The sequence below is a fragment of the Gavia stellata genome, chromosome 7 (assembly GCF_030936135.1).
Source record: "Gavia stellata isolate bGavSte3 chromosome 7, bGavSte3.hap2, whole genome shotgun sequence".
In the NCBI taxonomy this organism is placed as follows: Eukaryota; Metazoa; Chordata; class Aves; order Gaviiformes; family Gaviidae; genus Gavia; species Gavia stellata.
In genome coordinates, this window is record NC_082600.1 from 25,473,833 (window position 1) to 25,501,466 (window position 27,634).

Consider the following 27,634-nt stretch of genomic DNA (forward strand, 5'->3'; position numbering starts at 1 on the left):
TGGTAATGCATTATCCTTCTCATGTCTTCCCACTAAGCCTTTATGTCTCCTCTACCTTAACCTATCCTCCTTGATGGTTCCCTGCACAGCTGCATTCAACACTTTTTTCAAGAAAAGGCTGATGTACAAATGTTTCCCATTAACCATTAAAATATTATACATAATTTAAGCAGCCCATGACAAGTGATACTGGGAAATTAAGTTCAGCCACTACAAAACACATTGCAGAAGGAGTCCTGGCTTTTTCTAGCTCAGCTATCAATGCAGAATTTGCTACAGAGCTGCCAGATGTTGCCCAGCATTGCTGCAATACCAGTGGTGCAAATGGTTACAACAAAGAAAGGCACCTGAGGAGAAGGAAGGGCACACAGGACCTACCTCGCTGGCTGAGACTGGTGACCGGTCAATGCCCCTGTTGACTGACTCCCAGGACCTGGCAGTCAGCATGCAGGCGAAGAGAGGGTACAAATCCCCTGCCCCGAGCCGCCGGCTGTACTTCTGCACCCTCTTCATATCAGCCTTGATGAGGGCCTGCCAAAGGCGACAGTAGTCCATGCGAAATGACTCGCTCAGCACCTGGAGAGGAAGACATGGTCCCCAGAAGTCCACAGAGGACACGGAACCGGGGGGGAAAGCCTTGTACCCCCTAGCTGTGCCCTATCCCCCATTTCAGCGCCAGGAAATATCCTTGGAGGGTTACGGGAGTAATAAGGAAAAATGTATTCATATGGGTTTAGGGGGGCACGGCTGCAGCCGGCTGTGCTCTTTCAGCCTGATGCCCACAGGCAGCCTCACGAGGCCCTGGAAGCCCCCCATAGCTACGTACCTGGTAGAGCCCATGGTCCAGGAGGATAATGTGGGCCTTGCCAGAAGCTGGGCATTTCTTTACTAGCACGTTGCCTGGGTGCGGATCACAGTGCACAAAGCCATTCACAAAGATCATTTCACTGTAGAGCTTCCCCAGGTTGCGAGAGATCTGTAAGGAGACAGGAGATAGTCGCACACTGCCACTCACAGCAGGGTGCCTGCCGGGGGAGGCTCAGCAGCCCCCGCATGCCCACACTGCAGGGAGCAAGGGTCTGGTACGTGCCAATGTCCCCATGCAGAGCTCTTGCAGCTCCTCACACTGACAAATCCACAGGGTAGCTGCTGGCATCTACTGCAGGGTGACCCAGTGCATTCAGGGAAGGATCCATGCAGAGGGCACCATGTAGGTGTTTGTGGGGTCAGGGGTTATTTAAGGACACTTGCCTGGCCTAAAAAAGAGCAAATACCTGTTGGTAGGAATGGGGTTTCTGGTATTGAGGACGAAAGTGAGACAGCAGATAGGGGCAGACAGGCATTCACAGGGAAGGCATGGAAAGAGTTCCTGGGGTGGGTGAGAGATGGCTTTGAGGAAGACTCAGGTGTTTCCATCCATGGATGGCAGCAGGACCCAGCGGAGAAGGGGTGGGAGGAGACTCAGCCTGTCCATCTGCTTACCAGAATGAACATGGGTTCCCTCTCCCCTCCCTCCATCACACTGTCCCCCACTTTCCCCCTTCCTTTCCTCAGACCCATGCTAATCTGATTTGCGATGTCTGTGAAGATGAAGCAGCACAGAAAGGCTGATTAAATAATCCTGTCACTGCTGTGTCCCTCCGTGCTGCTGCTCCTTATCACCAAGAGATGTTATTAAAGTTAAAAACCTCCTAGGAGCAAGCAAACATCCCCAGGGTCTAGGATCAATCCCTCGCCATGCACTAACATAGCAGCCTCACCCTGACATCTCACTGGCAGCCCTCCCTGCCATCGGAGAGCGGTGTGGTGCTCCACAGTGGAGTACTTGAACAAGCAATTAAAAAACAATCATTACAAATGATTCCAAGCATGTCTCCAGACACACAGTGTAAGCAGTAAACAGGCAGCTGTCCCCATAAGCAGAGGTGGTAGAAGAGGTAACAGGGATACTAATGACAGCTCGTCCTGAAAAAAACAGACAGCCAGGGAAGGGCTTGCTTTACCCACCTCTGAAATGCGGCCACCTCCGAGAAGAGCGTTCGTTATGAATAGTGCCCAAGTAACTACAAACGAGGAGAAAGAACAGGAACCCTACCTGCAGCACACCGACAGGGACAGCTGTAGGACCAAGTGGGAGAACCCTCAGTCCCTCAAGTGGGACCTGGAGCCACTGCGAATCATGGAGAATGCTGCCCCCATGATGAATCACTCACACAGGTGGCGTAGCACAGCCCTGTGGTCTTCTGTAGTGCAGCTCCCCTAATGTCACACTGGCATTATTTTAAGTACTGACTGAGGGGAATGATGTTTCCCTTCTGAATCACCAGCAGAGATCACTGGAGCAATGAAGTGACCCTTAAAGGTCTCCTACATCGACAAGCTCTAAAATTGGATAGGACCAAAGTACCAGGTGCTGTGACCTCCTAGAAGAGCTGAGCAGCACTTGCTGACAGTCCAAGGACGTGCCAGATACTCTGTTTTAAGTCAGCCACTCATTCACACAGCTTGCCAGGGACCTGCACACCAGGAGGAATGGACTTGGACATCATGACTGATTGTATCATCAACCACAACACCTGTGCACACACTGAGCAAACCACTTTTCACCCTCTCTGTCTCAGCTGTTTGCCCTCCAGGGACCTGGAAGAGCACAGAATTATTGAAGATGAGGACTTGGGGACAATCTGGGGCACAGCGTGATGCCTCATACCCATTAAACACAAGTCCAGACAGGGGCTAACAGTTCTACAAACCTGTTGCTTGGTCATGGCTAAAGCCTGGAAAGCTATTAATTTGCGGCACCGGAGTATGGGCTGCTTCAAAGAGAGCAGATTCTCCTTCTGTGCTGTGGTAATGGCATAGGTTGGGAAAGTCAAGCAGTGGAACAAGTTGCCCAGAGAGGTTGCGCAATCTCCATCCTTGGAGGTTTTAAAGACCTGACTGGGTAACACCCTGAATAAGCTGGTCTGACCTCATAGCTGACCCTGCCTTAGCTGGAGGTTTGATACGAGACCTCCTGAGGTCCCTTCCAATGTCAAATATCCAAGGATCCTACAAAAACACCTCTCACCAAGTTATCCATGCCACCCTCATAACAGCATCTTTTGGCATGGCTGTAGGTGCCAAGTGCAGGGAAGGTCTCCCCTCCTGAGTCACCATCAGCAGACAGGCTACTAAACAGATCTGTGGTCATAGCCTTTTGCAGCCCATGATGCAACCCAAGAGCAGCTCAGGATTCATCTTCCTATCTTACCATGAAAACAGAGGGGTCACAGCCCTGTTCAGATCCACAGGCTGGGTCATGGGTACAAGACAATCTTCACTGCAAGATCCCCATCTTCTCTTCCTTCCCTGCTGTACTTATATTTACCTCTTCCCCAGCATGCAACCTTGAGTATCTGCAGTAGTTAATTAATTGAAACTAGACTTTACGGCTTCTTTAAGAAAGAGGAACGCATTCTGTATAATTTAGTTAGCATACAGAATGTTACAGGGATTTATGATATAAGCATATAAACAGTTTTTACTTTCAGAAAAAAAAATTACCCAGTGTAAGAGATGGAAATGTGCCACACACTAAAGTATTTTTGCATATTTTGTCTGTTGACATACCTTAAAAATAGGATAAAAAATAAATTAAGACAGAAAGCACCAATACTGCCGAATTCTAAACAAAAAAGGAAGGTTATTTCTAGGGCTTAGAAAGTAATATGTGAATAGCGACCTACCATTATGATTCAGACAAAAGGTGTTCATGTTTCTAGAGAAAAAGTTTAGGAAATAAACATGAAACCTTTATATACATTAATTCTCCAGTACTGTGCCTCATCACTATGGGCCTTTATTCCACCCTTATTGAGAAGGCCACTGGATAAATAACATATACAGAATTCACTTTGGAAGAATGCAGTTAAGTGAAATGAGAAAACAAACATGTGAAAACCCCTGCTCAGGAGAAGGCAGGAATTCAGCATGCGTTTAGGCTGTGCAAGACCTCAGGGTGAAGGTGCATCACAAATTAGACAAAAGGTTGCAGTGATTTACGGAAGCAAAGACCAAAGTAAACACACAGGCATTTTGTTATGACATGGAGAGGTCATCATTCCTTTCCCTGTTTATCATCTGATACAATGAGGACCTTATCATCACCAGGGTCCCCCAGCATTGTTCTGCTGCACATCGTAAAAAAAATAATAATCAACCTTGGAATCCAGACACCTCATTAACAGAGAGATGCAGACTACACAGCGTGATTTCAGAGAAAGCAAATAAATGAGCAGAATCTAGGAGCAATTTACTTGGGAAAAAGATTAAAAGAGCTGAAGATTCTGAAGTTGGCTAAGGAATGGCAGAGGAGGAGCAGTCTACCAATGTTAGAAGGGCTGAATAGCAAGGAAGCAGAAGCACTTGTAGCATTGGATGTGCTACAAGAAATACAACTAGGCAGAAGGGGGTGTTATCAAGAATAGCATAATGTAGGCATAACACATAAGAAAAAAACCCATGCTAGTCAGCAAGCAGAACTGAACTTGGTATGTCAGGATGACACCAGACTCTGGCTCTGGCCAGAGGCATGTCCTTGCCTATTGCCAGAAGGTGTGTTATTGCCTAAAAGAAGTTCAATTCATCTGTCTGTGCTGCAGCAGAATATGACGACTACAGTCACCAAGTGAGCCTGTGGCCTCACCAGTCAATGCAAATAGCAACCTGCCATTGCCACATTACGTGACATGACCATGACACTGTGTCAGGCAAACCGCACATTCTCAGCCCAATGTTTTCATTTTGAAAAAACTGTAGCTAAGGAATAAGCAGATTGCAGACAACAAAATGGAGAGTCAGCAGCCTGGGCAAAAACAATGGAGTGATAGATACACATATAACAGCCAGACCTGGAGTAACTCTTCACCAACCCAAGAACATGAAGTTCATTTTACGTACTCGATATGGCAAGGATGCTACATGTCACAAACCATCCTACGTGAGTTACAAGCCAATACAGAAGAAACTAAGAATGCAGTGCAGACATTAGGATTGTTATTGTACAGTATCACATAGTCTCTCTATAAACTGGTCAAGTTCACTGGAAATAAGTAAGACAGAAAGCATGACTTTGGAGGCTGTTCCAAAAAGTCACTCCTTAGACGGTCAGAACCTTTCCCCTAAATCCCAGCCTAATTTTAATGATGTCCAGTTTAAATCATTTCCTTAGCTAACATAACCCTCCAGTTTAACTAGTTCCTTCCCTCTCCAGTATTTACTACTCCAATGTGTTCACCAGTAATAATTTTCAGCATAAATACTGCCCCATTTCTACAGGATGCTCCTTTATCTGATGCATCCTAGGAGTCAACCTGCCTTTTACACAGTCACCGTACTGTGTAAAAACTGTACACTTACCCTGCGATTGACTAATATTCCAAAGTTAATTCAAATATGTCACTTCCCTCTGATAATTCCCAGCGTATTTAAGAAACTCTTCTTACTAGTTTCTAAGCCTATGGCTTTTCACTTGGTATTGCTCATTTTTATTCCCTTCTATCACTTCAGTCCTCAAGGCCACCAAGTGCTATTGCTACTCTGGTCCTCCTCTACAATGACAGAACCTCCCAACTTGATGTCATCAACAGCCTCCTTCACACAGTTCTGTTTATGTCGAGGTCATCACTGAATTTATTAAATACGATCAGTTTCAAAAGCAAACTTCACAAAACTCCACTATGGTAATATCTCTCCACCATTGCCTCTATCACTTTCTTACCTACTTTGCAGTTTCCCTACTAATCCCCACCTTTTCTAGTTAACCTACTCATATCCATTGTACCAAGTATTTTACCAAGTACACCTGCTGTATTTCTGTCATCTAATTCAGAGGATTCCAAGCTGTAGCATAGGCAGCAGCAGTGATATATTTCTTCTTGTACACATACACAGCTGCAAACTGTTGCTGCCATCAGTTTTGAAAGCCTAGACAACCTGTTACGCTCGCATGATCCACTAGGAGCTACATTTGATGAACCCATATTATATTCCCTGGCATACACCCCCATAGCAGCAACTCCTAGGCACACACCAGCCCCTGTATGTATCTCCTCTTAACAAATCAGCACACCCAGCTGACAGAGTAACCTGACAATAACAAAACACTGGAAAGTCCATCACAAATTAGTATCTTTACAAACACCAATACACAAGAGTTAGTAAGAAACCTCTCAGAAAAGAAAGAATGCATGCAAATTTGAGCCTAGGAGCACTTCTACAGTAAAAAGATAGCACATATACCATGTACATGGGTCGCTGAATGTAACAAACCAGCCTGAGTTATCCAGGGAAAGTAACTGATACCTTCCTGGCCTTGTGAGGAAGCTGGAGTGGTCCTAGCACCATGCCTCCAACTGACATGAAGAAGAAAGGCAAAGAAAAAAATCCTGTGACATGGTCTGGTAGCACTGATTTCACCACCTGCCCCTGATAAATCCCAGATGAAACTGCCTGATAGGGCATCATCCCTTCCTGTCCCACCTCCACCTGTGACTGTCTCTTTAGATCAGGAGCAGATACTAGTCTCTGGCCTTAATTTGGCTGTAATATTTGCCAATTATTTTAAGAGATGGCGACACTAACTTCTAGTGATCTCATTAAAAGTAAAGGTCATTGTGCAGCTCATTTCTCAGGGCTCAATATTACCTCCTCAGGCCAAAATAATAGCATTGATTTTGGAACCTTAATCGAAGGTTAATTGGATTGAAGAGTGTATTGGGGTTTTGCTTTCTTTCATTGTTGTTATTACAGCCATCATCTAAGGGTTTGCTTAATCCTGCTAGGGCAATCCTGCCCAATTAAACTGGTGTCAAATTAGCAAAGGGTGTGGATGGAGGACAGCTACAATTTGGAGCCTGCTCTCTGTCTCTGCTCTGAAATAGCTCTTGTCCATAGCTGATTAGGACAGTCACACACAAGATCCGATTTCACACTCTGCCCTCTGTGATCCAGTTGTGAGGATCAAAACACAGTGCTCTGTAATGCAGTACTATCACTATGCACTGATCTAGTGTCACAGCAAGGTGATGTCTGGACACACACGATGTCATTAAGATACAGGAATAGTTTTTAGAACTCCTGGAGTGTACTCCTAGCATGGCCCGTACTCTCTATTGGGGACTGAGGAAATTATGTTCCTGCTCAATGCCCCATCTTCCACAGCATTTAAGTGGGGAGAAATATTCTGACTCATCTGCCCAAGGAACTGAGGGACTAATTTGGTAAGTTTTTACAGATTCTCAAAAGGACACAGGTAGAGAAGATCAGTCGTTGTTTATTTAATTGTTTCTTGCATCTCTGTCAGACCCAAAATGGCCATGGATATCATTTTCCCTTGGCTTTAAATGTAGTCTTATTTCCTTGCTGAGACTTAAGCAATTGATTGACACTGATGCTTGAGACTGACTTTCAGTAAGAAATGGGTTCGTGTGTAATTTAACTCTTTTACCTGGTGTCTTTGCACAGTTCAGGAGCTAGAAATGCTGGAGGTCACTATCCTTGCTTACCAGTGCCTTGTGAATTTTCATTAAGCTTCAGACAAGAGGAAATGTAGGAGAATCTTCAAGGAAACCTCTCCCCAGACTAAATCAGCAGGTTCAAAGAGCAAGAATAGCCATTTTCCCCAGAAACAGTGTTCTTCCCCATACTCCATTTCATCTAACATTTGAGTGTTATAAGCACAAATACTTGAGACATCAGAGGTTTCCATACTTGTGCTGACAAAGGGATCCCACCCTGGGAAATCCCACTTAAATCTTAGCAGCTACAAGGCAGAAGCTCCTGACTCTTAGCAGAAGGGTAAATCCCACACTGAAAGCATATTTCAAGGTGCAAAGCTGTCAACCATGAGGAGGTAGCTGGGCTCTTTATCGACCTAAGAGGTACCGTTCCAGTGCAGAACCCATTTAGTAACAGAAGGAAGCAAAAAGCCACAGTAGGATGGGGTGACAGACGGCAATAATTGCGCACAGTAGCTCATCTTAAGTACCTTAGCAGTTTGCTTTCACTTCTCAGCTGGACAAAACACTTTCCTGACTTCTGAATCATCCACGGCTCATGACCAGGCTCTTAGTGAGCTGAAGTACATGGCACCATTTCCTTTCCCTGACTCAAGTCCAAGCCAGGGTGATCGATGGGGGACTCTCCACTTGGCTACCTGAGCTGGCTGGTTAGTTGGAGGCAATACAGCACATGCCACGAGTGCATCTGTAAGCTCCGCAGCTCCCACAGCCTGCTGATCCAGCAGCCTCTGTGGAGACAGGCAGAGCATCCACAAGGAGGGACAGGGAGGACCCGTGCAACAGATCAGAGATAATATTAAGATTTGTATACAGACAAGGTCTCTCTAAACGAATCAGGTAAAATCAGAATGGGTGCAAAAGGAGCATTTGTGCCATTTGGCATCTTCTTTAAAATTCCATGTTCTAAGTAGCCTTGATATCCTTCCTTCCCTCCTGCACACAGTATGCTACAAACATCTTGAGAGCCCCTCAGTCTATTTTTCCCCCCTTCCCTGCTCTACCTACCTCTTCCAAATATATCTTCCCAATCAAGACTGTAAATGCTCTTGTGTCTTGAAACAGGAACAGTCCAGTTTCCAGGTGGTCCCCTTCTTAACCCTAACATGGCCTGGTCTTCCCTCAAAATTCATGCCAGCTCGTTTCTTGATAAGTCCCCTCTCCAGGCTTCCCTCCCACTGTCAATATCCTAGCTGCATGCTCATCCTCAGCTACACTTGCACATGAATAAGTAACTGTTCCACAGGCAGATATTTCAGTGTTTGCACTTGTCTTTAGAAATCAAAGGCTTCTCTGATTAAATGCCATTACAATCCAGCGCTTGGACGGATCCAGAGAGATTAATGTGCTTTTGGGCAGCTTTAATGATAATCCTGCTACAGATGGTATTAAGTAAATGTCAGTAACCTGGTTTGAAGGGAGCTTTCACCTCAGGGATCCTTTCCATTTAGAGGAGAGAGGCTCAACTTGCTTTTCAAGGCTGCATTATCACACAAGAGAAATCCTGCTTAGTGATCCTCTTCCTCTGCCCAGTAAAACAAAATGGAGTATGACGATAGAGGGATTGATAGAGGGGTTGATAGATAGATAGATTGAGGTGATTTATAAGGAGCTAATGCATCCTTGAAAGCCAGAACTGCTGTATATTATAAGCCATGTCATAGTTTTGAAACCTGGGTTGCCACCCCTTTCTCATGCTCCCTTCAGTGTCTGCTGCCTTTTGCTCACTTCATCACCATGCCATGCAGTTCTTGACCCAGGGCATCAACAGCAGGAGCTGATAATGGACCTTGGTCATATTTGTCCCCATCTGCTGCACCTTGCCAGAGGAGAGGTCTGGGGTGTGCACTGCTCCTACCTCATCTTACTGCAGCCATAATAAAAGACCTCATTCCCCACCACATGATTCTGACAGTCTTGGTATTCCCTCCTTTCTACTGTTGCTTTATTGGCAAGCAGTAAAAGTTAATTATCAATTTCAGGGGGTGGGGAGAGAAAAGGAAGAAAGAACAGCTCAGCGTGGGCACTGAGAGAGTTAGCAGAAACTCAGTCCTGCCACTGAGCTGAGTAACACCCTATACCTGACAGATTGCCAGAAACCTCTGAGGCTTATACTTTGCAGTAGTAGAAGTCTGTTGACAACTTTTTTAAAATTACATCTTAGCCATCTAGAGACCAGCTCAGAATCAGCAAAATACGTGGTTTCATTGCTGCATGGAACCTATTGTGCCAAGACATCACAAAATGACCTTCCCAAAGGCACGGAAGAACAAAAAAATGAGCTGAATTTTCACACTAAGTCTCTCCTATTGCAAGCAAAAGCCTCTGCAAGTTAGAAAAACTGGAATTAGCTGCTTCTCTACTTCATTTTGGCACATACTGGCAGCAAAATATCCCACTGAAAGGCTGAAGTCATTGAATTTTCCACCCTGACTGGCTGGAAAAAGCTATGGAAGACTGCAAAGAATGTTTTTCCCCTGGCTTCTCCAGACAACTTTGCTATCTCCAGCAGCCTGGGAAAATTGAAGAAGCAACCAAAGTCCCAGGGAGCTACACTATGCTAGCTACCTTGATCTCAGAATGGATCTGCTGTACAAGGACTGTGAGGAAGCCCAGCTCAAAATCTGAATGTGTATATTGCTCAAGAGTCCTCCTGCTAATGTATCAAAACAAGCCTTTCTGACTAACTGTTTCAAGACTTGAGGAATATTCACTGTTGCATCTGAGCGCTGCGGGCTAGATTTGACCTCTACCTTTATAGCAGAAGGATAGCATAAACTCACTCAAAGAAACAACTTTCTCGCTATTGACCAGTTGACTTGTCCAGGTGAATGGAGCTGACTGGGTGTTCTGCCATGGACGAGGCTTTTAAAATCTCTCTTGATAGCAAAGTCCATGAACTACCATGTTCTCAAGAGTCACACTATGGTGCTCTTCGCAGACCAGATGCATCATTGAGGCACTGACCTTGGTAAATACAAAGAAAGATCATCAGCACAAAACAGACACAGAGAAGGAATTGTGTCTACCTCTGAGCAGCTGACAATTACCTCTGTGATGCCCTCATGAGACAGAGGAGGAAAACCAGTGACCCAAACGCTCCAAATACTTCCTGATGGAGACATGAAAGGAGAGAGACTGCACTATCTACAGATGAGGTTGTATTCGTTTAAGAAGTCCCTTGAATAAAAATGGGCCAGACATCTAGCAGGGAAGAGAGCATCATTCACTATTACCCATTGATGTTGGCTTGCTTGTCACAACTACAATGGAAAGACAGTCTCAAAAACTACTTTAACCTTAGACCTTCCTTTCCTGTATTCCAGTGGAGAAACACATGAAAAGATGCCTGCCTATCTGCCTGCAGAGGTTACTAGAAAATATCTCATTGACTTCTGTGAGGTGCAAGAGCAGAGGAAAAGGTGAACAGGCAAGTTACTCAGCCCTCCACCTCTAATTTGGCTGAGCTCTTTAGGCAGAGAAAGACCTGCATGCTGACTTAAGGAGGCAGCTGAGAAGATACACTTAAATGTTCTCTCCTTGTGGGGCATACCAAACTCACATTTCCGCTCCCTTGAGAGGTCTTTGCCATGTCTCTAACTGATGCCACATGAACTTTGCCATGGATAGAAAGGGAGCAGAGAGGAGGAAGAGCAGAGAGAGAGGAAGCGTTCAGATTTCAGAGGTAAGTGGATGGATAGATTAAGTACAATTGATTTTCTGACATAGCTTTTTGATAGCCAGTCAACCAAGTGCGGCTTTGAGGCTCATTGATAGGGCACAAGGGGAAAAGCAAGGAGCAGTGCCTCAATCAGCACTCACTGACTGTGAGGGGTAGCTTGACACACTGTCCAATGGCTCCAAACCCTTTCCCCCGGCATCTTCTCAGCCCTTCTTGGAAGTAATACCTTCTTTTCCTCAAGAATCTCTCAGCCACAGAGAATCCAAAGTGCTCTCCCGACTTCACGCCACACATACAAACTATTTCACTCGTCAGGGAAATGTAACTTCTCTGTAGGGATGAAATCTGGCAGCTGTTTAATGAAGGACTGCAAAACTACACAGTAATGTAGGACCAAGAAGCAAAGAAGAAAACTGTTGCATCCAGAAGAAAAAGGGAGATTTTGGAAAGCAGAAGAAAACAACCCATGTCAGAATATTATGCAAAGCACCATGGCTGAGGCTCCAGCGCTCTAATAACTGTGATCATATAAGACCTATGATTTATATCTCCTGCATAAAGTGATACTGTTGGGATATAAAAGCTACATCCCATGCATTTGTCCAGGAGAAAGTTAATGCAGAAGAAAGAGAGGGAAAGAACAAAAAAAGAATCAGAAGCTGAAGTTGTTCTTTTAGGATAACAGGAACTACCATCTTGGAACAAACCATGGGTGTATGCAATGTAAGAGCAGGGTCATCTTTCACTATCTGTCTCCTTGAAGATCTCTCTAGCTGTGCAGCTCACAGGAGAGTGTTCCCCAAAAGGGGTTATGCACTTTTCCCAGAAGCACAAGAACTGAGATGTCTCATTGATTGCTCTATTCATATCTGTATGTGCTCCCTTTTCTGCCCCCTCCTGTCCTGTCAGTCTCCATTTTGCATCAACGTCAGTTGATGTCAACATCACCCACCACGCCCAATTCAGAGATGGCTGAGAAGCTACCTCATTGACATTGATACCATTCCTCTCCATGTAGGCCCTGTCGTTCACCTGTCCCCCTTCCATAAACTCCATGAGGAGGACACGCCTTGTTGAGAGCTCCCAGTAGATCCTGGGGACCTGAAACAGGAACAGATGGGTTAGGTCAAACAACAGGCTGGGAAAGCAAGGAGAATATATCACACACAACCCAGAAAAGGAGTAAAAATGGAAGAAGATAAAGTGAGGACTTGTTTTTTTCCTGAGCACAAGGGAGGTAAATCCATCTACCGGACTCTTCCCCAAGACAGCAGCAATGAGCGCAAGGACAACACACCAATTCAACAGCAGCAGGATCTGTCCTTGTGCAACAATTCTGGCCACGCTCTACAAGATTTTGACCACCTTCTACTCCCACTGATGTCTGAGAGCTTTCTTATCTGCTCTGCAGCTCCTCTAGCTGGGCTGTTTAACTAGTACCTATTGCAAGTTTCTGAATCATCCACTCAGCTCCTTTAGACAGGAACTGTATCTCGTTTGCTACGCACAGGGCCCAATTATACAGCTCTAAAAATGATAAGCCTTCGTCATAAATTGTATCTCCGCAGTGCCCCTTGGAACACAAATGCCTTTGAGCTGACAAACCCTGCATACTTGCATCTGCAGTTGAACTGGGAGAAAAATCAAGTGTCACAAATACAGGGCTTATCAAAGAAACCCTGGGAGACCCTTAACTATCTTATTGCCAACGTGATACAGTGACAAGTGTAAAATGTCAAAGCACTTTTCATTCAATCTGCAGTAAATCAAGCTGAGTGAGGTACCGGTAAGAGGCCCGGTGTCACCCAGGGAGGCAGTGATGAAGGTGTCACTCAGGCTGGCTCCCCCTTTTCCAGCCTCTCTCTCCAGTCAAATTCTTTCTATGCTGAAGTCCCTATTGTCAAGAGCCCTTTTGCTGAAGTTCCCTTTGGATATTCCTCACGTCACTGTGCTGACCAGTCTCCCAAGCTGTCCAGATTTACCTTTGTGCATGGGTGAAGCCACACAGATATATTTTGCCAAACATGTAAGGGAGCTCCACCCATTCCCATTACTGTGCCCCAGTACAGAGATACACCTTTTGGATCCTGTAAAGAGAGAGCCAGCTGTGCAGACCCCTCTCCTCACCCTCCTGACTCAGCCATGGACTCAGGACTCGCACACTGCAAGGGTCCAGCACCTTGGCGCAGGACAGGAAGAGGTAAGAGGTGCTGTCCATCCAGTGTGACCAAAGCCAGGGGAACCAGCCAGGCCACTGTAGCTCATCATAACTCCTGAACAAGCAGTATTTGGTTTATACTCTGCTTCTAACTACTGGCAGTGTCTCAGTCCCTCACAAACTGTCTGCCTCCCCCACTGTTCCTGTCCTAGAGAGACCACTTTCCCAATGTCACCCACTTCGACCTTGCCATGTGTGTGCCGCTTTAGATCAAAGACTCCCTTGCTCAGCAATTCCAGTGCCCACCATTCAACACTCCTGGCATACTTTGCATGTTAACCTTGTGTAGATGTTGATGCCAGGGATCCACTATCGGCAAGGGGGATTCAGTTACTCGCAGCCTTCCCAGCTTATCTGGATGACCATTCTTTGCAGTTAAGATTGGTGAGAAAGCAAACCAACTCCAAAACTAACAGTTCCCCAGCCCATCTAGCTCATTGATCCCTGCTGCCTTAGATCATTTCAGATGACACTCATTCTTGTGTCAAGATTTACAGGGGCAAGTCAGTGGGCTTGTAAAGCACTATCCATGCTCTCAGAGATGTCTCTCTCACTCACAGCCAAATTCTTCAGTGATTTTTTTTTAATTACTCACAGATGTTTGGCTGTAATGCTAGTGCATGGAAACAATTTATCTCTGGCTTTAAAAGCTCAAACAGATTCACAGCACAAAATCTACTTCTCAGCTTTCTAGCGTGTTTAGGAAAATTAATGATACAGGAGCCCAATTCTTCCATTGCCTTTGGGTGATGAACACATCTCTGAATTGGCAGGTCAGATGGGAGGACCCATTATTTAGCCATCTCAAGCCATTTGTCATTGTTACACATATTAATATCATGATAGCTCCTTAACCCAGCAAGAGGGTGATCGGTTGTCTCCATGGGGATTTACTTCACAGTATCCTAGTTACAGCTGCAACGGATACAGCTCTCCAAGGTGTATCACTTCTGATAAGCGCCCACTCAGCAAAATCATTGGCCTTTGGCCTTCTGTAGCCTTGGTGGCTTTTAGCTATCTGTGTCTATGGGAAGGCCACTGCTGCCACTGGGCTCCAAAAGGACTGCCCCAAACCTAGAGTCAGGTGACAAGGAATTATAGCCCTTGCATGGAGGAAGCAAGGAAAAAATGGATGCATCAGCCTGTAAAGTCTAACAAAAACTCACCTCATTTCAGACACCTGTCACTTCCACCTTGGGACTTCTACATAAACGAGGTGAAAACCTCACTTGCTCTAGGTGAACCTGCTCTGGCAGGGGGGCTGGACTAGATGATCTCCAGAGGTCCCTTCCAACCCCTATCATTCTGTGATTTTGATGTGTGTATGCCGGACATTCCAAAGGAGGGTGCATTTTTTGCTGCCTTTGTGTATGTGCAAATGCAGTTACGTCAGTGACTGTGCCCACAGCACTATGTGTGTTTGACCATACTTGTGGACTTTCAGAATGCACACAGTGGAGGCTTGTGCCTCTTGTATGTCCCCAAAGGATTTGTGCACATGAGAGTTTGAAGATGTGAGCTTATGTCTTTCCAAGAATGAGATGTGTACATCTCTGGTTATACTTGAGACATTTGTCAGTGACCTTAGTCAGTGTGTAGCAGGGAAGGTGGGGTAAGAGTGTCAGTGGGGAAGAGCACAATATGGGTGCAGTTGAGTTTGTGTATGAAGGTAACATGAATGCATTAGCCTTGGATGTGTACAAAGGATGTACGCTCAATTCCAGGGTGAGAATGTGCTTTTTAGCAGGAGGAAGGATTCATGTGAACATGCTTCCTCCTGAGCTACACAGTGTCCCCAATCCTACTTGACATCATTGGCTTCAGTCTAGCTTTTCTGGTTTATGTCCATTTCCTGACCTCAATTGAGATAAAGCCCAGGAAAAGGTACCATCGGATGGCTCAGCAAAGAATGACAAATTCACAGGTCTCTGGACAAGTTCAGAAAGTGTTTGGGAAAATGAGTAGCAGGCTCCAGAGACTGCTGGCCCCAAGCCATCACTCCTCATCCAATATACCATGTCTACAGTAGGAAACACAAGGAGGAAGCATGCCTCAGAGCAGTTTCTCCATATCAGCAGAGCAGTCTAGGATGAACAACACAGAGGGACTGAACTCCATCCTCCCTCTGCATGGTTCCTCCAGGTGTTGAATGAGGTGCACAAGACGCATAAAGTAAGACTATTAGTGCACATACATACACGAAAATATGTGTTCCCTCACCTTCAGAAACTCAAAGTTCTTGAGCATATGAGCAACCTTCTCAGCATTTCTGCCTTCATTGAGGAAATCCAGCTCCAAGGGCAGATTCTTCTTAGCTTCTTCCACCAGCCACATGAACTCAAAATCCGGAAAGATCTGCTTCACAACCAAGAGAAGAACCTGAGAGCAAGGAAATAGACAATCAGCTGCATCCTGGCTCCAAAGCCACGCAGCTACACACAGTGCTGTTTTGATAGGATCATTCCCTCTAACTTACAGACAAAAAAACCCAACCTGCACCCCAAGTGCTTGTAGGGTTCTTGCATGCCTTGGTCGTGCAAGACAAATTTTGGCTTGCCCTTCCACACAGGCACATCTAGGAGTTAAATGATGGCACAGACACCAAAGGGAACCCAGCTGCCTGCTGCCTAGAAGTAAGAGAACAAAGCCCTGAAGAATAGACCACATGGCCAGATCTGGCCAAGGGCATGGTCCAGAAGCGACTCTCTTCTGAGTCCTATAATACTACAAGTCACTGTTTGGCTTTATTCGAACAGCCCTCAGATAATGCAGAAGAGGAAGATCTAAAGTAAGACTTGTCACCTCTATGTTACTTCTCCCACTGCTGAGCAAGAATTTTGCTAGCACAAAAAATCCACTGGGCAGTTTAGAGAATACAGTGGAGTTTGGATACAGGTAGTAGGCTACAGATCTTTAACGGACAATTCTGGTGGGGATCAGATGGCGAGTTGCTCCTCAGTGTCAGTCACAACCATCCTCAGCAATGCTGACTTGATGTTTTCTAAGTATCATATATCCACCACCTGGCATCCCCTTCTTCTTAAATGGGATTAGGTAATCAGCTGCACAGGGCCTTGAAAAGCCCAGCTGAAAAGTTCCTGGAAACGTTTGCTTAAAGCAGCATTTAAGGGGCAAGTGATGGGCAGTCCTTTCTGAAGAAAACTAAGATTATGCAGTAGCATGGCATAATCAAAGCTGCACAGCAGCCAAGCATGCTCTCTGTTCAAATGATGGGCCAGTTTCTCTACCAGTGTCACAAATTTACACAAGCTGACAATTTGGACCACATCTTAAGGAAAATAAGTTGTTTGGCTTTTTTTAACTACTTGAGTCATAAAACAAGAATAAAACATAAAAATGCAATCCATTTTGCTGTCCTTCTTTATCTTACTTGTTCTGTACATCCATCTGTAAATGCAAACAGACTTGTCAGTGTGTGTTCCTGGACAGTTTCCCTTTCTAGATCTCCACTGTTGAGGTGGGAATTCCTGCACTGCAGGAGGAACATTTAAAGTACACAGAGAAAGCTGCTATCATTTAAATGTATGACAAAAAATAAATTCATGAACCATCACTGCTCCTGTTCAGCTGTGTGAAAACGTTTGTTCTCCACCCCTGTCTCTACTTCTCTTATCTAAATGTCAGTTCCAAACTCAATGTTCCTTTAAAAACGTAATCACCAGGTTCCAGACACTGTTGAATGATTTTTCTACTGTTATATCTAGAGGCATAAATCCTTTCAAATTTATGTCACCCAAATGAAATGTAACCAGCGATCTTCATGAACGTGTACATAAACTTTATAGGGGTTGCAGGATTATTTCATTGGTGCCTGATGTGAGAAAATTCATGCATTGTTTTTTGCTTTCTTCAAACGTTCTTTTGAATCAATTTGCCAACTTGACCATCAGCAGGGACATACTTAACAAGTATTTGACCCGTCCCTTTTCCAACATCTGTCTAACATATTGTCTTGAAATAAGTTGTGATATAAGAAGAGAGATGAGATACCTCTCTCTCGATTTATCAGATGCTGTACTGATTTTTAAAGAGTCAGCACTGATGCTATGAAACCTCAGGTGAATTTAGGAATTTTCCATCAAGCTTTTCCCGTTCAGATGCCTTCCCATCAGACTCTAAATAAGACCATCTCCATCAATATTTAAATCAATCTCCTACCTAGCTGCAATGCCTGTCGGATTCTTAAAGGACCAGAACCTCAGTGCACATAATCTGGCTTTCAGTGCAACCTACACAAAAATAGTCCCACACAAGGATATGATGATGCACGTAAGCCAACACTCCACAAGAGACCCTTTAAAAACAAGACGGTATGTATCATGTTGTGAGCTACTTTCCCAGAGTTGTGTGTACACAACATATCTTGAGGATGACAAACTAGACTGTCTGTAGAGCGAGGCCAATACTAAATTGCCAAAAGGAAATGCAGTGGTTTAGTTTCAAGTTTCCCAGGAGGATTAGTCTAAAACCAGAAAAGACAAGAATCATTCTAAAATTATTTGTTTAAATGTCTCTTACCAGCATAACTAGCAATCACAGCAACATAGTGTGAGGGGAGATTTTTTTCTGTGATACCCACTGTTAAAAGGGCAAATGTCCCAAGATGGATCTAGGTCTTGGCTCATTCATACACAATCCTCTTATTGCCCTGGTCTCACAGTCTTTCATTATCTGCCCATCCTTCTTCCTTGACTGCTTGGTTTCCGCCATCCTGTCCTGGGCAGGAGTGAAGGATGCCATAAGGCCCCTGAAAACCGCTGTGCATGTGATGACTCACAAAAGCAAACTCATCGGGCAGACCACTGCAGTCAGTCCTGGAAAGGACCTGAATCAAATCCAAATCTACAGCTGGACCCGAAGCCACTTCAAACAGTTCTCTGTTCTCAAACCAGCACCAAAAAAGATATATCCCATCTTACTGGGGTATCTTTATTGAACCCAAAAATTTCTTTCACGACGAGTTCAAAATAAATATTCAGCTGCAAACTGATGTGCTCCAGCTGGAACCAGCTGTGCTTTTTTGCAGACTAGCCAGGATTGCTCAAAGCAGGGTGTTTTAGCTGCCTAAAAAAGCTTTAGTTATGTGCTCCTCTGAGAGGGTGCTGGCAGTATCTTTGAGAACTGTGTGTCATTGCATCAGCAGTACCCTCTAAACACTTATCAGACCCCCTCAGCTTAATCTTCCCCTCTTCAGCCCCATGGATATACCTGGCTGCCAATGGATGTGCACATTACTGTACTATACATGCAGATATATGCTTATTAGGAGAGCTAAAAGCTTTAGTGTTACCATTTACAGACCTAATCTTTCCCCTTTCCACCACCTCAGCCACGTCTCCATTTCCTGTTCCCTACCATACTGCTGGCATGTTTGACTATTGCAATGCAGCGCAGTGCCACAGCTTTTCTCCAGTTCCTCCCTTCAATGGGCTAGACTTAGAAGTTTGGGAGAAGCAACAGCATTGCACTGGGAACATGAGTGGTACCCACCATTCCAAAGAGAAACAAGAAACAGGCAATGAAACTTTTTTCCTAGGTGCATCGCTCATTTGTGTCTCTGATCCTGTTAGGTGACCCTCTCCATATTTCAGTGGTTTTGTTTCCAGAATGAATCAGCTCAGCATTAAGGAGCTGATCAAGAAACAAAACTGAATCACAGCAACCTCAGCCACTGTTGAATCCACATTAGAATTTGACTGAAAAAAACATGCTAATCATGGAGAATGATTTTTCCTTGGCCACACAGCCCTGACTGCAAAGGGAACTGAAACTGGTTTAATCAACCAGTTAATGGGCACACAGGCTGAAGAGACTTCAGGACTCGCTCTCTAGTTTTTAGATCTAATATGGACTTACTCTGATGTCATTCATGTTTACCTGTCTTCTCCTTTTGCCCTCCTTCACTCTTACTCTCTTGTTCAGTCTCTCCATCCACATGATCGCCCACACTGCAATCCTCACCAGCTTTCTGTATTATTCCCATAAGACAGCATTTATCTCTGTGGAGATCTCAAAGCTACAGGATAGTGTTGTTATACCTGCTTACAACATGGGTGAATGTGGCCCCCACATGTTTCAATGGCAATTGCTCTGTAAGTCAAAGTCAACAGGCAGTTTTACCTCCATGAGCAAAATATCCTTGGAGCTCTGAGCTCGGACCTTTGGGTGCTGGATTTTCACTGCCACCGTTCTCCCATCCTGCAACACTGCCTTGTGCACCTGGGCTAGCGATGCTGCTCCCAAGGGAGTGTCCTCAAAACTCAAGAAGAGCTCTTTTATCTGCCAGGAGAAAAGAAAGAGGCATCAGCTTGGGGTGCCAGAAACTATCCTAAGGAAAGTCCTGCCCACAGGCCAGAGACAGCGTGTGCCAAAGGTGGGCAGACTCAGCGCTTTCACCCTTCCTCTGTCCCCTGCCTGACCCTTGTCACTGCTTGGCCTCCCAGTGAAGCCTGCCAAGAAGAGAAGTGCCCTGGAGATACTCTGCTTATGGAAACCTGCAGTAGAGCCCCAGCAGTGCATTTCATCTAGGACATGGAGTGGCCAGGCAGCATGTGAGGTACCCCTTCAAGCTGTCCTAAAAATGGGCTGGAGCGATTATGGTCAGCATCCTTGGTAGTTACTGGGTGCAGAAGACAACAGCTGTCCCTTTGCATGTATTTCTTTTGCAGATATTTATTAACACTCACCATCACCTCCTGGAACCTGACAGTGCATATTCCCATGCATTACAGCAGCATCAGCTAGCTTACTTGGTGAAAGCCAGCACACCACCAGGAGCAGCAGTAAGGGTTGGATTCTGGGCAGGGGGACAAAAATTGCAGTTTGCACCTCTGATGACTTGGCCTGAAAACATGTTTTATGTGATGGTCTTTCTCACACCTCCAATAAAAGTAACCAGTGCTCTCAGCTCAGAAAAAGCACCAGGTGGGGACAGCAAAGCACCGTGTGGGCAGAAGAGGCAATTATTAGCAGTTCTGGTACTGAAACTCAGGACTAGACTATAAGGAAAGTTGCAGATGAAGAAGTAGATTTACCAGGGGAATGTCCAGGAAGCAAAAACCTAGACAGACATTGGTGAGGCAATGGGAGACGGGCAAAGGCCTGTCTGCCCTGCATAATACAGCACCTTGCTAGAGACCCTCAGTGCAGCACCAGGCAGCTCAGGCCCTGGAAACATTATCATGGTAATGTGACATCAGCCTGGCTGACTAGCCAGGCCCCTCCGCACAGTTAACTAGCTCAGAAGGCGTGCCAACATGGTTATGTGGCCTCAGGCACAGAGCTAGTTCATGTAATGCTAGTTGAGGGTTTCTGTCCTGCTCTGTAGAGCAAGGTGCAGACAAGCTCTGAGGTATCCAGAAGTCAGCAAAGGGAACCTGTCCCACCCTTCCCGTGGGCTGGACTTATTTCGGGTGAGCAGTTGAGAAGCCTGTAATTTATGCAGTAGCAAAAAAGAAAGAATGTCAGTGCATTTTTATAACCTGCTTTTTAAAAGGTAATTAAAGATGGGAGCTGCAGCAAGCTAGTAATTAAATATGAATAAAGACCTTCTAAGCAAAGTCTTCATGCAAAGCGTTAAATGAATGTTCATTTTGCTGACAAGGAAGAAAAACTATACAAGGAGCAGCCTGTTCCCTCCTGCAGCTGCCAGGGAATGAGCCCCCTCCCACACCACCCTACCCCTTCTCTCCCAGTCCCTTCCACAGAAAACTACTGATACCAACAAATTGGAGCATTTGCAACAATTAGATTCCAACAGAGACCCAGCTGCCTCCAGTAATTCACTAGGAAGGTACCTTTTATTTATTTAATTAATTACCTTCGGTCCTGGCGGCAAAATCAATTAAGTAAAACAACTGCATTTTAAAACAACTAGCTACGTGGTTTTTAATTACAGCAAGTCCACAATCCAAACCTATTGACATTTGTGTCTCAAGAGAAAAAAGGGTTTTCTCTTTTTCCCCTCCACCCTTTCTTTTCTCTCTCAATTCTGGATTTTGAGATTCTTGTTTCAGATTAGTATAAAGAAAGAAGCACCTACAGGATGACAGATGGCTCAGGGGACATGTTCAAGACACAGGGGCTTTTATCTTTATGTGAAGTTTGTCTATCAGCTGAAGAGAGGACCTGTTAAGGGGAAGAGACTTAAGGTGGCCAGGAGCATGTTGGGCTACAAGATCCTGTAAGGAAGGAAAAAATGCAAACAGAGAACTTGCCACACGAGGTCGAGCTGGGGCTTTCTTCAACACTCTCACTACCCTACCTCCTCATATTAAAGGGATGTACCCTTAACAGAGTAGCAGCCAATATTACTAGTCCAACTGTCATAAGGGTGGTAACATCCTCCAAAGGCTAAAGCACAGAATTGGGAGTTCACTGGCCTGAATACCGTAAGGTACATTTATAGTAAGACCACGTATAAATTGGATAAAATTCCGTCTGCTCTGGATTTCAAAAGCTTTTAATTGCCTACACTGTCAATCCAACCATTTTCACCAGAATCAAATGCATGCAGGGGGAAAAAAAAAAGCTGCACGTGTTCCCTCTGGCAGGCATAATATATACAATATTCTTGTGTGACTAAGTTTTCTAAGGAAACATCATTTGAAGAAAGCTGTCTCTAGGAGTTCTTTTTGGCAGAAGGATTTCATTTAAAAACCTGTTATTTAGGACATGAAAGCCAGGTTAGCAGTCATGTCCATTAGAGCCAGCCCAGTCGCCCTGCTGCAATTCAAGGGGGAATCTGTGCACACCCACAGGCTGCAGGCAAGGGCAGCAAGGTGAGGGACTGCAACAGGGCCAGAGAATTGATAGCTCCTCCAGGAGCAGGAGGGTAGAGCTTGCACATGGGAGAGCGAGCGGATCACAGCCTGGCCATTACATGAGCAGGTGTGAGGCTGAGATAAAGCAGCAGCATAATTACGGCTGGGCTCCAGGACCCCACACTTAGCAAATCACCCTCATTCATTACGAAATTGTCCTTTTACAGCTTGCTAGAGGCAGCTAATGCCTCTGATGCAGGCTGTGTGTCCCAGACAGGCAAAAGCAAGCAAGAGGCTGTATGACATGGAAGCAGAGAAGAGGTGAGCCAGGCTCCCACACTGCCTACCAGAGAGTGGTGTCCTTCCCAAGGGAAGGACATTTCATGCACCCATTTCATGCAAGGTGGGAGTTCTTGGAGCAGGCTGCAGACTCTCACTGCTCACAAGCACCCAGCTAATAAGCACCCTTAACAAAAACTCTAACCACCATTTCCAGGATGGATAATTAGTAAGCAAAGGTCTGGGACAGTCTCAGAGCCCACCTGACATGGTACTTAAGGAAGTCTCAAGCTTCTTTTTCTTTCAGGCCACAGCTGGTCTCAAAGGGCCTGTTAACCATCTGTAATCTTGACAGGAGATGAAACAAGCATAGTTTCCAGACAGGTTTAATAAAGGTTTAAAAGAGAGAAAAGGAACTTCAGGGCTGCTCTTTCAAAGGAGCAGGACAGCCAGCTGCAGGTTTACAGCTGTACAGGCACACGGTGTCCCTGCACGCAGTGATTTCCCTCACTAGCCTTCTACACAGCCAGCTCCCCATTGGGCACGTGCTCAACCTGCAAATGAATGTGTCACTGTACTTTACTGTCTGGAAATACAGCCCTAACTGTTTAATTCTAAAGCATGAAGCTCGTTTAATTTTAAATATGCAAAATCTTTTCGTGGTTGTTGGTATTAGTATTCACACCTCAGGGAGCTGATATAAAAGCTCTTACAGGATCTATCTACTTAGACACTTATTAGTATGTATTTGTGCTGAGGTTGCACCTAGAGACCGTCATTAAGCCCAGAGTGCCATTGTACAAGGTGCACAGCCACCGCAGGCCCTGCACAAACTCATGCTTTCCAGGAGTCCCCAGTTATCACCTACAGGTCTACTCACATGCTGAAGTGCCTTCCCAAAGCACACACTGCTCTGCCCAAGGTCTGTGGTGCACACCAGCCGATGCCGCAGTACTGAGCATCAGAATGCCTCAGGTTTTTTTGTGAATCCTGTCCTTAAACACTTAGGAAGTTACTGGAAGTCAATTGGATTTAAGCTCCCAAATCCTGAGTCCTTTGTGAAGGTATTGCCTTACACAACCTGCCCAGCATGTTCTGAGAAGTCTTTGACAGAGCTGGGATTTAACCCAGATATCCCAAGTTCCAGCCTGATGTCTTAATCTCCAAACCATAAACATTAAATGTGCATGTCTTGCTAGCTAATTTATTTTGAAATATACTGCCTCTTAATCCCAACCTTTTTATATCCATGTGCTGCAACAAATGATCAAGTATCACCGCCTGGTTTCAACCTGCCCACTCCACAGAGAGGTATGTTCCTTTCCCTCTCCAGAAAGGCTGCTAACAAGGTACCCTGGCGCAGGAGCCTAAGTCATGGAGCCCCTTCCTGGTCCAGCACTACATTAACACCATCCCAAGTGGGATGTGGTGGCTCTGCTCTGCCATAGTGACCATAGCAGATGAACAGCGGCCGTGTGTCAGCAGTCTGTTCAAGACAAATTTAGGGTGCAGTGGGATGCAGGATCACTAACAGAAGGTGTCTCAAAAGCCCAGCCCTGTTTAGCTGGCAGGCTGAACCCCTTCCAGCACAGTGCTCCAGACCGCTGTATGTGGTGCAGCTAGAACGAGGCCACTGTGGGGTCTAAGTAAGAATGTTTTGCATTAAAAGTCCTATTCAAGAGGTTTCCAGCAGAGTCCAGGACAGTTTTGAAAATCCTGGTTTTCCACAACCACTTACAAAGAACCTTTCCTCAACTCTGCCAGGGTTGAACCAGTCCAGTACAGGTGGTGTCAGTGAGGAGACTTTCAAATGCTCAGCATTTCCCAAAGAAAGAGTGTCCTTCACCAAAGCATTTCAAAACTGCCTTCAAATATTTCCCAGGACTTCAAAGGACTCTTCAGCCTGGAAAGAGAGACAATGGGGAGGGAATGTCACAGAGCTCCATAAAATCACTTCTGTCATGGAGAATGGGATTGGGAATGCTCATTCACTTTGTAGAGTAATTTGGGAGCAGCATATTGTCGATTAGCACACTGCATTACCAGATGGCAGGATTAAAACAAGCAAAAAGAAGTATTTTTCCCCACACCAATTAAACTGTGGAACTCATTGCCACAGGATGTTATGAATACCAGAAGTCCAGCTGGGTAGATAAATCAATGAAGAAAATCCATCACAAGTTATTAAACACCAAGATACAATCTCTGGCCCAGGAAATCTCTAACCTTCAGATTACTGGAAGCTGGAAGATCATACCAGGTAAAGCTTAACTGTATGCCATCCATGCTTTTATAGCCTTTGTCTCTCAGCCAACACTGGCTACAGTTGCAGGCAGAGTGGCAGGCTTCAGCTTTTGGTCTGATCTGTACAGTTGTCCTTATGTTCTTCAGAAGCTCTTCCCACCAGACTGACCAGTCTCGATGACAGCAGGATGGACAATGGAGGAATTGTTTCACCTGCTGGTAGCCTGGGACTCAGTTGCTGTTAGACAGCCTAGAAAGTTACTGATAGACCCTGTAAGTTTCTGAGAGTGCAAAGGGTATGAGGGAACCACAGCTGAAAGTGGCCCAGCCTCCAGGGTAAAGCCTGAGCTCTGGTAACAGTGCATCTTCATGAAATATCTGTCATGTAACTTTCAGACAATAAAGTTGCTTCTGTTACCAAAAGTATGGTAAATATGCCGGAACTGAGTGTAAATATATGCCCATGTCAGGGGACTCTGACAGAGTCTGGCACATCCGGGGAACATGCAGCAGGAGCTGAGACCATCTCAGACAGAGGCCGTCTCCAGACACTTCACTGTGCTCCACAGCTTCACCAATCACAGCCGCTCAAAATAATTCACAAAAAAGGGCCCAACAGGGATGATGCTATTCTCTTATCAATCACCAAAAAGCAACGCAAACTGAAACATTCAAATCTCAACCACAATTTCACAGCAGATCTCTTCTGATCACAGGATACTGTAATTGCTCCTGAGTCTCGCATTTTGTATTTGGAGATAGCAATCTATGAGATGTCCTGCTATTTCAGAAGGTGCCGACTAGGCAACACACGATTAACTTGAACTTCTCGCCTCCAGGATACTCATCACAGGCCATGATACAACAGAGCTCCATTAACAACAGTATTGTGTTGTGATGGCCAGGAGCAGCTTGCAGTCTCCTAGCATTTTGATGCCATGCAGCAGCACAGGAAGATGCACATGCGGAAGTTGGTATAAATCCATTCAGGACAAAAGGGATCATACAGCTGGGAGACCGGTCCATGGTGGAGGCTGACAGCAAGAAAGTGATTAAGGTAGGTAAATTTTGCACATCTCCTTGTGCTGTGGTTCTCCAAGCTGGAATTCCCTTGACGAGGTGACTCAATTCATCTGTTTTTTCCATTCCTGATAGAGACAGCACTGAACAGTCCCCTCTTAATCATGGCTCCATGGATGGCAATTTGCTAAGGTGAGCTCAGTCTGCAGGAGCTTTCTGAGATTTACACAGGGATCACGCTGTCTGCAGCCTTCCAGCCAAGACAGCGCGGAGCACTGTGATAACGGGATTTGTGAGCTTGCTGGACAACAGACCAACACACTACAACTCTGAGAAAAGAGCAGGTTTCCCAGGGAAGTTTTGGGGGCTGCAGTTGTCATCTTAACACTGCCTAGTACAATGTCCCCTCCATTTCATGTGGCAGAATAGCTGAAGAGTTACTCAGTTCTATGTCTGATACAGCATTTCTAAGGCTTGTGGCTCCCAGAACTTTTGGAATTTACTTTATTGACACTAGGACCCTATTGCTCTCAAAAGTCTGAATGCCTTTCCTGAACTAGGTTTAAGGGATGTGAACCTCATCGTAGGCTGGTCATCTTTTCAAGAACATACACGTTAACTGTCCATGGCACCAAGGACTCACTGATCCCTGCAAGTCTGCACGACCAGAGTTCTAGGTGTGAAAAAATGTTACCCTAGAGTAGAGCAATCTGCTTCCCAGACAGCAAATGAGGGTTTTTTCCATTGTCCCAGCCCTTCTATCCCCTCTATGAAAACAAAATGTCACAGTGTTGCTCCAGAATTATTAAGACAGCAAAAACTGAAAGATTAGATTTATCGCAGCAGACAGTGGATTATGAAGAATAATTCATCAAATGTCAGAACAAACAGCCCACAATTTATAGGCGGCTTTGTTGAGTCAGTGAAATCTGATTGGACTTCTCCCCACCTAATGAATGCCAAGCCTAATTGATGGTTCCTAAATGCATCTGTCAAGAACATGTATTTATTAACTCAGTATTTTTAATAATAATATTGTAGATATATACAGAACAGTGGTTTTCTTTTGAATGGATTCCCTGGTGTTCATATTACATATACATGTAAGTGTGCATGTATATAGAGGTATACACTGCATCCAAATGAATATAGTTAAAAGGTATGTGTGTATTCTGATGCACTGAAACAATTACATTTGGCTTGTTACACAGAATTCCTGCATCTTTCAGTGCACATAACAGCAAAGCAATGTGGTCCATTTCAAGGGGAGCTGTGCGTTAGAGTGCCTGCCTAGAATTTGGAAGAGCTGTGCTCTAACATTGGCTCTCCCTGATATCCCATGTGATGCTGGGCCACACCATGCCACAGAGCTCATGCATGTATCACCAGAATTAGGGCTGTCCAGTCAGCTATAAATCTGCCCGGATTTAATTTCTCAGGACCAAATTTGTAACTTTAGTATCTTTCTGAAAACCTACCTGTATAATACATATACAGCAGTTAATACACACAGAGCCACAGACATGTAGCTTCATCTGCCAATGGTATACATTTGCTCCTGGCATGCTGATCACTGCTAACTTGGTTACTCACTGCTAACATTGCACCACAATAGCACAAAAACAGGGCTTTCCATTAACCATCAGCCTTTCTTCTGGGAAAGGGTTGTGAGCCAGCTGGGGTATGAAGTTCATCTTATTCTGTTATTTCTACCTGGTACCACTTTGATACTCTGCAGCCCACTACCAGCTTATACCACTGAGAATCTTTTCTGGGATCCTACCAACGGCATTTCCCAGTCACAAAGCCAGGAACGTTACAGAAAATGAACTCTGCTAAAGGAAGAGTC

General features: G+C 45.1%; 1 protein-coding gene across 7 annotated transcripts in view; it reads right to left on the reverse strand.

The window, feature by feature from the left end:
• ADCK1 (aarF domain containing kinase 1) overlaps positions 1–27,634 on the reverse strand; it is a 79,547-nt gene that overhangs the window by 5,108 nt on the left and 46,805 nt on the right. For 2 of the 7 annotated variants that reach the window (XM_059819654.1, XM_059819651.1), the window contains 5 exons: positions 19,601–19,759; positions 15,680–15,838; positions 12,226–12,342; positions 827–976; positions 379–576 (listed from right to left, as the gene is read on the reverse strand). In XM_059819654.1, coding sequence (XP_059675637.1) covers positions 379–576; positions 827–976; positions 12,226–12,342; positions 15,680–15,838; positions 19,601–19,759 — 783 coding nt within the window. Of the gene's footprint in view, positions 1–378; positions 577–826; positions 977–12,225; positions 12,343–15,679; positions 15,839–19,600; positions 19,762–27,634 lie in introns of all 7 variants that reach the window. The other 5 variants (XM_059819650.1, XM_059819653.1, XM_059819652.1 and 2 more) reach the window with 5 other exon arrangements.